The following is a 13,338-nucleotide window of genomic DNA, read 5'->3' on the forward strand; positions in this document are numbered from 1 at the left end:
ATCTTCGCATCTATATCTTTCCCAATCTCTAGAGACCCTATATTGCCACATGATTTCAAAATGCATATAAAAGTGACTGAATTTGGACGGACTTTGGCATCATTCATTTTTTTAAAGCATTTCAATGCTTCATCACTGAGCCCATGTTGGGCATAGCCAGTTATAAGCACATTCCAAGACACCACATCTCTCACTGGAAGCTCCTCAAAAACTTCTTTTGCTTTCTCCATCATACCACACTTAGAATACATGTCCATCAATGTGTTGCCAATCACAATGCCTTTCCATAATAGCCCTTGCTTTCTGATCTCCGCATCTATATCTTCCCCGATCTCTACAGATTTCATGATGCCACAAGCTCTCAATACGCCTATATAAGTGATCACGTTTGGGTAGACACTCTCATCTTTCATTTGTTTGAAGCATTTCAATGCTTCATCTCCAAGCCGATGTTGTACATATCCAGTAATCAATACATTCCAAGATACAACATCCCTCACGAGAAGCTTTTCGAACACTTCCTTTGCTTTATCCAAAGAACCGCACTTGCAATACATGTCCATCAATGCATTCCCGAGCGCAATGTCTTTCTTGAATAATCCTCTCTTTCGAATCTCGGCATCTATAAATCCCCCGGTCTCTAGAGATTTCACAATCCCACATGCTTTCAAAACGGAGATATAAGTTACTGAATTTGGATTCATTCTTTCCTTTTTCATTAGTTCAAAACATTTCAAAGCTTCATTTCCTAGCCCATTTAGGGCATATCCAGAGATAAGTGCACTCCATGAAACAACATCTCTTTCTGGAAGCTTCTCAAATACTTCTCGAGCTTCTTCTACTGCCCCACACTTTGCATATGTTGTTATCAATGAAGTGGCCACACAAACATTTTTTCTAATCAAGTTTTTCTCAACAACCTTAGCATGAATCCATCTCACTTTCATTAAATCCTTGTCTTTTTGGCACATTTTTAATACATTCAAAAGTGTAATAATAGCTTGATCGTCATTGTGTAACTTTTGCATACCTTTGGATTCAACAAATCTGAGATTCTTTGCTTCGCCTTCGCCCCGTGAAAAGCATGATGATGGAATTTCTCTTTGTTTCTGCACGAAGCCGGAGGATATAGGGATTCTATCCTGTAATGGAAGGAGAGAAAAAAGCAAGGATTGAGCACATTTGGGTCTCTGCTCAAAATTTCCACGAATTAATCACAGAAAAATGCTTCTAACACATTACCTTGTGGTGTGGGTTGGAAGGGAGGTTCGACGGATCTTTAAAGAAGTAATGGTCCTTGAAGAAGATGCTCTCTGTAGAGGCCATTGGAGACAGGAAGAAGCACAAGAGTGTTAAGTGTGAGTGTCTTTTTGTTCACATTATGAATATGAAACAGATTTGGGAATTTGCATATTTAGCCGCTCTACCGGTCCTCCTTCGTTTGATGTGGTTTTCTCGGAACCACCCGGCGGCACCAGGATCCATGTGTTTTCGATATCAAATACATACATATGTATGTATGTACATATATGGTGTGGCCGTGTTCAATCATCGTGTCACGCCCATTATGCGTGTTTTTTCCTTGTGGTCAAGTGGTGTCCCCTTTCATAGTAGACCAGCCCGAGAACACTTGCGTGCTCTGATATACGATCGAGATAGTCACATTCCATACCAACTCATGTTTTATTCTCCACCCTTTTCTGGAGCCAACTATTGGCGTGCTAAAACTCTAAGAGTTTTCTATGACAATCGGAATTTCGCAAGAGACTTGAGTGAATGTACGACCTTTGATGTTAAGGATTGATTGAGTATTTTTCATTATTTTGCAATGTTTCACGAGTGGCCTTTGCATCTCAACCCAAAATAACGAAGCCTGCAACAACTAAATCTGAATTAGCAATGGGCACAATTTGCATCTGACCTTGATAAGGCTACTCGTAATCAATTAAGAAGAGGTTGTTGATTGTTGCGGAGAAGCCTCTATGTTATATGTGGCTAAAATGCTTTTTCATGCTATGGTTTGGGATACTATGGTCTTTATTTGAGTTTGAGCTCTTTTGGTTTGGGGTAAAGGGACCAAAATGATAACACTTGCTCCTTTCAATTGGTTTTTTAATGTAAATATACATGCATGTCTCATCAACATTGATCTACGTATTTGAAAGTGCATCCAAATACTTGGATGTCATCCATATAAAATGAATACGTGAACTGACTTTTGTGCTAGCACCAAAATGGTAGGATAAATGGTTCTATAACACTTTTATCGTGTGAATTGTAATTTCACAAATAAGTTGAATGCATTTGTTATACATTATCGTGCAAGAGAATTGTTGTTTGTCTAGACTTCGCCTAACCTTATGGACACTTTCAAGGGTTGGAAAGTTTACAAAAATAGCTATAAGTCTTTAAGTAACTCCATGCAACTTTATTTGGCATGGGCAATGAGTTTTACATTAGATGCATACAAAATAGAATTATGAACCAAGTTATTTGAAGAATATTGAACAATGGTTCAATTCGATACGCGATTGATCAAAATGACAATGTCTGGATATTTCTAGTCTTCCATAACTAAACTAAACTAAACTATGACAAGGCAAACATTTGGGCTTACAGCAATAGAATATAACTAACCGAATGAAGGCATAAATTTTGGTATATTTGATGGGCCAGGATATGAATGTGTATGTAGTAGAGATGTATGTATGATGGGGCCATGCTTAATGCATTCTTCTCGAGTAGAAGGGGTTTATAATGTGAGCAAGAAGATGAAGAAGGTTTATGAACCAATATTATGCTTGCTCCTCACATAGGTCTTCATGTAATATAACCTTTCCTTTGGTTAGCTAGCCCCCTCTTTCTTTTGCTTAAGCCTTAGACGCAGATTGGTTAGCCTATACGATGCTTCAAGTGAGAAGAAGAGGGTGTGCTATCATCGTCTACTTATGTGGCCAAAGAGAATCCATACACTCTGTATCATCATCATCATCATCATCAAGTCTTTCAGTGGTGAAGAACAAACCATTAGATCACACAGCCAATTCAAATACAAATACGGATTCAAATTCAAACACTAATGCAAACTCCAACATAAGTGCAAATTCGAATTACTCTGCTATAGAAGGAGATGTTTTTCTCCCTCCTGGTGCATCCTCTGTTTCTGGTCTTAGGAGGCTCCCCTGTTCCAATATATTTGTTAACTCTAACACAAGACAAGAATTTGTGACTCAGGCTGAGTTCTTGAAGAGCAGCGTCAGTGTTAAGGATTGCCCTAAAGATGGGTTCCTTGAATTTGCTCTTGTGGGTCGTTCTAATGTTGGCAAATCCTCTCTCATCAACACTCTGGTTAGAAGAAAACAGCTTGCTAAGACATCAAAGACACCAGGTAAGTGTTAGATTTACTTGGAGCTATGTGTATATGTATTTATGTATGAACCTTTATGTGTATATGATGTATGTGTACATGCATACATTGATATTTATATCGGAAATGAAATTAATAAAAGATTTAATGTACGTGGACACGGGTCTTTGTCTCTTTTTAACTTATTCATCAACAACACTCTTGGCCAGAAGAAAACTTCTTGCAAAGACCTGTAGAACACCAGGTAAGAGTTAGAGTCACTTCGAGTCTACATGTGCACGTACGTACGTATGTGTATGTATGTAATATAATATGCATAAACATGTGAATAATGAGTGGAATTTTAAAAAAACAAGAGTGGAAATGGGTCTGTTTCTCTTTCTAAGTAATTGAGCTGGGCCCAAATTCTTACCCATATACTTAAATGTGTAATAAAAAACAAGATTTAACAGCTCCATTTCATTGCAGGGAAGACCCAAGTCATAAACCACTTCATCATCAACAAGAGCTGGTATTTAGTAGATCTTCCTGGCTATGGGTATCTCTCAACTCAAGACATAATTGCTTTTCTTAATTAATAGAAGGGAAAAACTACCAATATACCCCTTAAATATCAACTCATAATTAGAACCAGATGAATTGTTCTTTAAGCTGACTGGAAACTGATGAGTGTTTTGGTAATTGAAATCTGATGATTCCGGTGAATTTAGAAAACATAGGGGATTTTGGGGAATGTGCAAAAAGGTTAGGGGTATATGGATTATTCCCTTAAAAGAATGAGGGAAAAAAACAATTACAACGATTTATGCCATGTAGGTTCGCTAGAGCTCCTACCAATGTTCGTGTGGATTGGGATAACTTCACGAGAGACTATTTTCTTAAAAGAGAGTCATTGGTATCAGTTATGTTGTTAATTGATGGTAGTGTGAAGCCCAAGAAATCAGATTTTGGTTATATAGAATGGCTTGCTAAAGCCAAGGTGAGGTAATTCATTGGTGTTTGGAAAAAAATAGCAAAGATGCCTCTAACGTTTTGGGTGTTTACAAGAATACTCCTTAAGCTCTCAAAATTTCCAAAATACCCCATTGGAACAAACAAATTTAACTAAATACTTCTCAAAAAATACTGCATAGGGGTCGCTTGGTAATATTTGAAAACTTAATGATGTTATGGTGAAATACCCAAAACATTAGGGTTATTTTGGTGTTTTTGTATATTGAGATAGATTCCTTTCACACTAATGTTCACAAAGTCTTAATCCTCAAGGTAACATTTGCAGATTCCTTTCACACTAGTGTTCACAAAATGTGACAAAAGGAGATCAAGGAATAAGCATGCAGTCGAAGAGAATGTGTATGATTTCTTGAGGTGGCTCAAAGAGGATATGGAAAAACTGCCCCCTTGGATTATGACTAGTTCGATAAACAACCAAGGGACTTCTGAGCTTTTAATTCACTTGGCTTGTCTGAGAAAATATTGGAGAAAATAGTTGTTTACTGAAAAAAACATGGCATCTTACAGCTGCCTTGGGTAATATTAGCTTCAATGCATATTGAGATGTGATCTAAACTTGATTTAAGAGTTGTGGGATTGAGCACTTTGAAGAAGTCGTCCCATGAGCATGTCGATTATTATTTGTTTGATTGATTTGCCCAAATGGAGTTGCGATTATGTGTCATTAAAAAGATCCTTGGTTATCTAGGTGCTTTTATAACACAGTTTTAGATAGTCAAGGTTCTAGATGTTTTACTCTTTAAAATTGAGGCCTTTGTAATGACTATAGTTCTCTTAGTCTTTTCATCTCATCATGACTTGGATAACAGTCATATGTTAAAAGCTAATAAAAGGATAATGTTTTGTAACTTTGCGGTATAGAAAGGATGATTTTAGAGCTACATGAAAGTCATAAATTGTTAAATCAATGATTTTGCATTTGGAACTAGCAATGAAGCCTAGGGGTCTTGTGTGTTCTATCCTGCTTTCAGCAATATATTCTTTTCTTTTCTATTCTTTTATAGATTTTATCGATCACTCTTTGTTCAGTCTTACAAATGGTGTCCCATTGGGGCCTTACATTTTGAGATTAAGGAGTTAGTTGAATAACTTAGGAGGAATGATTGTGCCATCTACAAATCATGGATTTCCCTGGTGCATAAGATTTGTCTAGGATATGGCATATGTATCAAGATAAAGTACTTGAAGCATCTTCTCAAATATTTGTGCTTCTCATATTTCAAGAAGGTTGAATTAATGGTGTAAAGAATGAAGACAATTGTGAGTTGTCTTTGCACTCTTATCTTTCTGTAGAAGTGGCTTCCACTCGATCGGTTGTATTTCCCCCCTTTTGCACTTGAACTAGGCTATCATTTCTATGTCTTGTTTAACCAATGTTGTGCAATTTAGTATGTTTTGTAGATCTAGAGTGATGCTTAAACTTTGCAATATTGTTTTGCATATATATATATATATATATTGACATTACGAAAATTGTGTTATTTTGTGGAGGAGGTTCAACAATATTTTTGCACCATTTCATGTGTTATCATCTCTCAAAAGCTCAAATTAGCTAGGATTGGGGACATGACTCCTTTTATTAGACCATTGCACATTACCTCAAAGGGAGATGTATTTATTACCTATTCAACATTCGTTCACTTAGGTGACTTCCCCCACATGTTATATGAATGGATAAATGTCGTTTGATTGAGCAAACTTGTTAGTAACTACATGTGATTCACATCAAAGTTCTTTAATAACATGAAAGAACAAGCAAAAGGAAGGCGACATAGATAAGATAGGTATGAGCACCCATGAGGTAGTCAAAGAGGGTAAGTTTAGGGCACATGTTCAAAGCCCATGGCGATGGGGTTTCTCCATAGCTTGGACAACTTTTGATGTTGTGGTGTAAAACCATCGACTCAACAATAAGAGAGCGAGAGAAATGAACACTTCAAGGTATCCATTTCGGTTCATATGGTGCAAGTGCTATAATATGTAGAAATAGATAGATAGAGAGAGAGATATATAAAGAGAGATAGATAGATACATACATATATGATATAACACAAACAAAAAACTTGGAAACAGGAGAAATAGATAGATAGATAGATAGAGAGAGAGAGAGAGAGAGAGAGAGAGAGAGAGATACATATATGATATAAGTTATAACACAAACAAAAAGCTTGGAAACAGGGGAAATAAATAGATAGATATATAGAGAGAGATGGATACATACATACATTAGATAGCTACATACATACATACATACATACATACATACATATATGATAGAACACAAACAAAAAGCTTGGAAACAGGGGAAATAAATAGATAGATATAGAGAGAGAGATGGATAGATAGATAGATACATACATACATACATATATGGTATAACACAAACAAAAAGCTTGGAAACAGGGGAGGCCCGAGGGCCTTATAAGGTCATAGAAAGCAGGCAGGCAGTGGTTTGATTGGGTGTGTGGTTTCATTCTTTCCCCTTGTTTTACGTGTTTTTTGATCAAATACCCTCCCAATCCCTCCTCCAATAACTCTGGAAGGAGAGAGAGAGATTTCGTTTTGAACTAGCAGAGTTCTCTCCTTTTCAAACGAGACAGACCCTGGGCCATGGCCATTTCTGCTACCCGGAACTTTTGGCTTCGCCCTTTATCGCCAAACCACCATTCTTCTTCATTTGGGCTCTCCTCATTTCCTTCCTTCAACCTCAACCTTTTTCCACCTTCACCCCGACGCTGTCTCCCTCACTATCAACGATTTATGGTCTCTAACATGACAACCAATACTGCTTCACCTTCGCAGGTTAGTTGCTTGATTCTCATCATTGTTTCCAATTTAAATCCTGCTTTCTCTTCCGATCTTTTCTTAGTTCTTAATACTAAAACTTCTCTTAATTCATAGCTTTTGCTTCTCTGCTTAGTTCATAAATCTTAGAAAGATAAACGTATTCGAGGATATGTAATCCATTTCCCAAAATTTGAAGCTATCTATGCTATTTACCACGAGTTCAACCTTGATATGCAAAGAACTTCAGGTTTTTGCTTTAGGAGAGAAGTCAACATCTTGCATTGCCATCTAGGAATTGAAGAATTGACCATTGTATTTGTGTGAGGTAATCTTATATAAATATAAAAATATACTTTCCTGTTGAAGTCATATAAAAAATTTAGAATTTTGATGCCCAACTTTCTTGAATACAAATTTTTCGTATGTATCATTCCTCTAATTGTAGCCTTTTGACCTTATGGAGATATATGCGTGATGAAGGAAGCAATATAATGTATCCCCTAAAATCTATACTTCATATGTATGCTTGCAAAATTTGTCCTTTGTTTTCACTTCTGCAGACTGCAAATGAGAAGGAAGAACACGAGTTCTGGGAGCGTGTCATAACACATCAAGTAAGAACATTTGCTGAAACTCATAGAATATTTTATTGCGTTTTCTTCTCATCTCATACAGATATTTGTCTTTGGACATAAGCTATGTTTTGTACATGCCTCAAACGTATATTTTTTATAGTATGCATAGCTATATGTACATGGAATATATTTTGAAAATGCTATCTTATAAAAAGATATAAAGAAATGTAATGTTCACAATATATTTTCTCATCCAAATGATAACTGCTAAAACTATTATGATCATTGGTGATGGTAGGCCAGATTACTCATGAGGGTAGTTTATTTTAGTCTTAATAAGATTGTATTTATAGATTATCTCCATGTTATTTCTCAATTCTCATTAATTTCTTGTAAATCTTCAGCGTAATACAATTCTTTATATGCATGTTCATTTTGTATCCTCACAAGTGCCATTGATTGATTGCACTGCTATGCAGAAAGAAGCAGCAAGACTTTCTATTGTTGAGGAATCGCGCACTCTTATAAATAAAACTTTAAATGCTTTCGTGTCAACTGTTTCACAGGTAAAGCCTAATATTCTCATTGTCTTTACTATAAAAGAGGAATTTTTTATGTTCTATTCTCAACAAGAAATTTACAGTCTGTTTGGAAGGCAAGAGAGTCTATATCATATTTTCTTCATTCTGTGCATTGTGAATTCTCCATTTTTAACATGAACGTTCATAGTTTGTAACAGAAATATGAAGGCTTCCCATATACTTCACTTCTTGATATTGCTGCAGAGCAAGATGGAAGCTTAATTACTGCAGTTAGTAGTCTTTCACTGCATACCAAGGTACAGTTGTTGCTATTCCTATCAAATGGTTCCCCATCCTTCAAAAAATCAACTAGGCTTTGAATTGTGTGAGGTTAAAGATGATCCAATTTACAGTATCTTCTAAAAACAATTGCGGATAATCTTGTGTCATACTAATATTTTATTCTCTTCGTTCTTCACTTAGAATTTTGGCTGTGCAAAATTACGAAGAATTTTTAAGCATATAATATACAGAAAAAAATGAATGTATCTCCACTTTTCATATTTCATACTCCAGTTTATATTATGGACATGGGATCACCTTTTTTATGTCTCTTGGTTTTCCAAAATGTAAAGCTACATAAGAATAGTAGCGATATCAATTATTTTTTGGAGAAATTGTCTAAGTAGAACATAGTGTGATTTATCTTTCTATGGTACATTGACACAGGATTTGCAAAAGACACCCAAATGTTCGTTACTAATTATGAAAGATAAACTTGACAGAAGTGACGTGGTTGTCACATATATCGGTGAGGCAGTAGAGGTAAGTTTATCGATCTTGTGTAATTTGGAGTCTAATTACGACTTTTAGCCACATTTAATGTGTAGTACATATAAATAACCCAAAGTATATTCTAGCTCCTTTGTCCAGAACATCATCTGCTTTCTTTCACAAAATTTAGAGATTTGTGCTGTTTCGAACATTTGTAACATACTCATACTTGGCCTCTGCTGCACACCAATGTTGTTGATTTCATAACCTTTGTTCTTGCCAAGGTTCAGAATAACGCCCATGCAGCCCAAGTTCTTACACGGCCTTAAAATACCACATGTGGAGTTTTGAATCGGAAATGAGCTAATTGTCTTGTGTGTCAGCTTAAATAACTCTTTAAAATTTCTGTACATACACCTGGATTCATTTACATAATTTGAACATCCTTTTTTCCAGTGCGTAATATCATATTTGGCCAATTGAATTTTGATGCTTTATCTTAGGTACCTGAACATGATCAGAGAAGAGTGCGTGACATCTTCCTTTCCAAGCATCCTGATGCTTTTTGGGTAGGAACCGACTACCTCTGCATTGATGGACTAAATATATTCTTTAGGTCTGATGAATTATCTTTGTTTCTAATATTTGAAGGTGGATTTTGGAGATTTCAAGTTCCTGCGCATTGAGCCAAAATATGTCCGCTTCTTAACGGGAAGTGCTACTCCATTTAACAGAAATGGAGGTGATTATTTGCTTTAAACTATTTGCTTCTGGTTGGTATAGTTTAATGAGAGAGGAAAATAGCTTGAGTACAATAGGTCCATTAGTTATAGGAAAGCCTGTAGATCCTCCAGTAAATTTGAGAATAGTTATTCTTGCTATTCTAATTCTTGACTATTGTTATTTTCTCGTCGAAAATTTGGCGCTTATTCTTCCCCCACTGTCCTTTGTTCACTCATGGATGGATCACAGTGTTTTATTCTTGAAATATTACAACTATATAAGTCTGTCATTAAGGAGATAGCATTTAGTGAACTTGGCTGGGTAAGCTTAAGTTGGCGTAGATAATGTAAATCTGTATAACCTTTTTTTTAACACACCAAAAAACAAAGGATGCATCCTCTTTCATTTTGAAAATAAGAAGATCAGCCTTTATAGTAATATTTTCATGGTCTCGAGGTTGACTTGGTTCATGAAAGCATCCTCTTTCATTTTGAAAATAAGAAGATCAGCCTTTATAGTAATATAACTGAATCTAACAATGATAGACAACTAAAGAAGTCTGACATATCTTTTAACAGAGTTTTCTGGGGATGAATTCAGAAGTGCAAAAGTAGATTTCATTTCAGAATTTTCAGCACCCATAGCGGTAACATATGTTTTACATGTAAGATGTAATGTCTCCTGTTTCTTCATCTAAATTTTCTTGCTTCTATATTTCTTGAAGAGTAGGCTCATATGAACAAAGATCATGCTGACGAGACAAAATTTATGGTGGAGAAAGCTTTGGGTGTGAAGGTGAGATAACAAATATCACTTTTTATATGAATAAAACAGTTGAAAGGTTCTTATTCTTATATACAGAGTATTATTGCTTTTTCACGAAAATGGAATGATTGAAGGGTTCTTATTCTGTGTTTTGTGTAGGTGGAAAATGCAAAGATTATTGACTTGGACCGATTGGGACTGAATGTTCAGGTGCGAAAATGAAAGAGACCCACTTTACCACATGTTTCTGTATAGTTTTCATTGTAATAAGCTTCTGTAGTCAAGGTGACCTAGGTGATAAATGGGGGAGCAATCTCATGATTTATGAAAACCGCTAATCCGAGAATGATAGAGAGAAATTACAAAAACTACATGTCCTGATCTCCAATGTGACTGCTATAAGGGGAACATATAAAAGTCCTGTGGAATCATCACTACAGTCAAGCTATTTTGGAACCTATGCTAGGGACAAAATTTCTTGAAGGAAATGTTTGCACTATCATTATTCTTCCCAGTGCTATGCTGATGGTTCTGGAATATGAACTCCCATACCCTCTTTTGATCCTGATGATGCCCATGCAGCCAGCAACTGACGCAAATATTTCCAGGAGGAACTCGGCCATTCCCAAACTCCCTATGGTTAAGTGGCAGTGACCTATCAGATTGTTCAATTCCAGCCTTTATCCACACACACCCCTAATGGAAGCTCCTACATAAAAAGGGGTTTATGACTGGCACCATCAGAAGTGGGAAATAATCTTGATAGGAATGTGGCATTGATGGAAATATTACATTCTAGGTTGGTCTAGGTTGGTTCATCCTAGATTGTTGGATCATCAAAATGTTGAATGACTCTTATCTATCATCCTAACTTACAAAGTACTAGAAGCAAACAAATTTAAATGTTGCAAGAATGTATCAAAATGTTGGACTATTATCTCATCATTCAACGGTCGGAGGAGTGTGCATCGAAAGAAAGCTGATGAACCACGGGTGTGATTTAGAATTTCAGACCATTATGCCTTGAATGCATGAAGTATATCAAAGCCCTGCCAAAGATGCTGTAAGGCATCCAAAGATTCAAGAGAAAAGTAGGGATTTTGATGAGTTCTTTTGGGGCTTCTCGAATGTGGTGCAATTTTCTTAGGGAAAAGTAGGGATTTTTATTTTCCTTTTCGGAATATCCATATACTCATTTAATGGTTTGTACCTTTCATATGATTTCTGAAGCACTCCCACAATGATCACCTATTTAATGAGCCCATATAATCTCTCTTACTAATCCTTAGAGCAGGCATGTGAAGATTTGTTTCACTTCACTCACCTAACTTTACTTTGTGTCCATCCACCACCTGACATTCATATGTGACCTTCATGATTAATCAGCATTAGTAATTCATGGTTCATAGATATAAATGGCTGACAGATATCTAAAAAGTATGGATAATGGCATTGCCATACTAATTGAACTTTAAGGTTTTGGCTGTGTAAAGATGTGTGTATTGTTACCTTTCTTAACTTATTGACCAGATTGGATTTCAAGGCAAACCGATGAAGCTTAGAATTCCATTCCCAAGACCAGCTGAGAATAGGAAGTAAGTTTTAGTCTAATATCTGAATTCTCATGAGTTCAAATTTAAATTTCTTAGATTCCTAATTTTGTATTTTTGTAGGGATGTAAAAACTTTGATTGTGGAAATGACCGAAACAGCAGAATAGTAATTGAGATTTGCCAGTCATACAAAGGAGTCTGTAGCTATTCTATTGTTCACAAATGGTTACTTCAAAAAACACATCATTATGATCAACTCAAAATCATGATGCGTCACTCTTATAGAATTTGCATTTGAATTCGTTGCACTATTGTACATTTCCATCTTACGTCTCTTATATATATTTAGATGTAAAAGGTTGGCAACCCTACATTTGTTTGAATGCTCTATTTTGATGCTCAAAACCTTGAGATGGGGCAAACTGGAGTAAAAGCATAAATTAGAGGGCGGCCGTTTTGAGGGGCAAGGTTAGCTTTAATTAAGTTATTTAATTAAGCTAACCCTATACCATTTAAAAAGACATTGTATATTTTTAACGATTCTGTTAATATACAGGGCTGATATAAATTTCAGATCTTTTTTATTTGTTAATAATAAGATGATTAATGGGATTTATATTATTATTGGTCGTTTTATATCAATGAGCTTGTCTTATAATCATTCATACATAGTAGTTGTGTTAGACTAAGCTAATTGTTTATATTTGCTTCTGAAACAAAATCCGTGATACAGAGTTAGTTTAGTGGCTAAATCAAAAAATTCTTTGCCACCTTCCACAAAAACAAGATATAATTATGTATTCCAGTGGATTAGGATTGATTAGGATTTAAGTTGTATCCAGACAGTACATCAATTGAGATTAGTAATCTGTGACCACAGACATTGCTTGCAATGTGAAATAAATGATTGAAATGTTATCACAATCACAGAAAAATTGTTTATACTTCTTTTCTAGTCATCAACATCTTTTTTATTTGAAATTGAAAGTCAGATTCTGATTATTTGATTCTCTGGAAATGCGCATTTGCTCATTTGCCTAGGAAGATTTTGAAACTCACTTATGTGCTCTGTGGTGTAGTCAAAGCCAAGTCAAAGAAGAAGCAGAATGATCTCCAACATCAGAGTAGTATATACGTATCAGCAAGAACATTATGTAGATCTTGCAATTTTCTGATGGGTGCTAAACCATATATCATAAACACAATTTGGGCATTTGTCTATTCTAAGAGCACTACCAACTGGTTAGATCTCAATAGTAC

General features: G+C 35.7%; 3 protein-coding genes across 4 annotated transcripts; 2 read left to right on the forward strand and 1 right to left on the reverse strand.

Annotated features, from left to right (window-relative positions):
• Positions 1-92: 92 nt before the first annotated feature.
• Positions 93-1,326, reverse strand: LOC147848788 (pentatricopeptide repeat-containing protein At4g18520, chloroplastic-like; the record flags this gene model as incomplete). The annotated part of the gene is made up of 2 exons (XM_087338115.1): positions 1,243-1,326; positions 93-1,142 (listed from the first exon to the last, which is right to left on the reverse strand). Coding segments are annotated over exons 1-2 (1,134 nt in total), but the record flags the coding sequence as incomplete, so codon positions are not given.
• Positions 1,327-2,865: 1,539 nt separating this feature from the next.
• LOC147848789 (uncharacterized) lies at positions 2,866-5,262 on the forward strand. 2 transcript variants are annotated; one of them, XM_087338105.1, is made up of 4 exons: positions 2,866-3,388; positions 3,836-3,905; positions 4,184-4,346; positions 4,647-5,262. In XM_087338105.1, exons 1-4 carry the CDS (start codon positions 2,905-2,907, stop codon positions 4,854-4,856), a joined length of 927 nt encoding a protein of 308 aa, XP_087194231.1. In that variant the 5' UTR covers positions 2,866-2,904; the 3' UTR covers positions 4,857-5,262. The 2 variants fall into 2 exon arrangements, with proteins under 2 accessions (XP_087194231.1, XP_087194232.1); XM_087338106.1 differs by having other exon boundaries at positions 4,184-4,351; positions 4,647-4,814.
• A 1,643-nt stretch (positions 5,263-6,905) lies between these two features.
• Positions 6,906-12,518, forward strand: LOC147848790 (non-canonical heme oxygenase HOZ, chloroplastic-like). The gene is made up of 12 exons (XM_087338114.1): positions 6,906-7,183; positions 7,729-7,782; positions 8,223-8,309; positions 8,483-8,581; positions 8,994-9,089; positions 9,542-9,607; positions 9,690-9,780; positions 10,340-10,407; positions 10,491-10,556; positions 10,686-10,736; positions 12,057-12,121; positions 12,200-12,518. Exons 1-12 carry the CDS (start codon positions 6,992-6,994, stop codon positions 12,243-12,245), a joined length of 981 nt encoding a protein of 326 aa, XP_087194240.1. The 5' UTR covers positions 6,906-6,991; the 3' UTR covers positions 12,246-12,518.
• The last annotated feature ends 820 nt before the right edge of the window (positions 12,519-13,338 follow it).

This window comes from Azolla caroliniana, unplaced genomic scaffold, assembly GCF_043228905.1.
Source record: "Azolla caroliniana isolate FFs.n. ecotype wild unplaced genomic scaffold, voAzoCaro1.0.p SCAF_220, whole genome shotgun sequence".
NCBI lineage: Eukaryota > Viridiplantae > Streptophyta > Polypodiopsida > Salviniales > Salviniaceae > Azolla > Azolla caroliniana.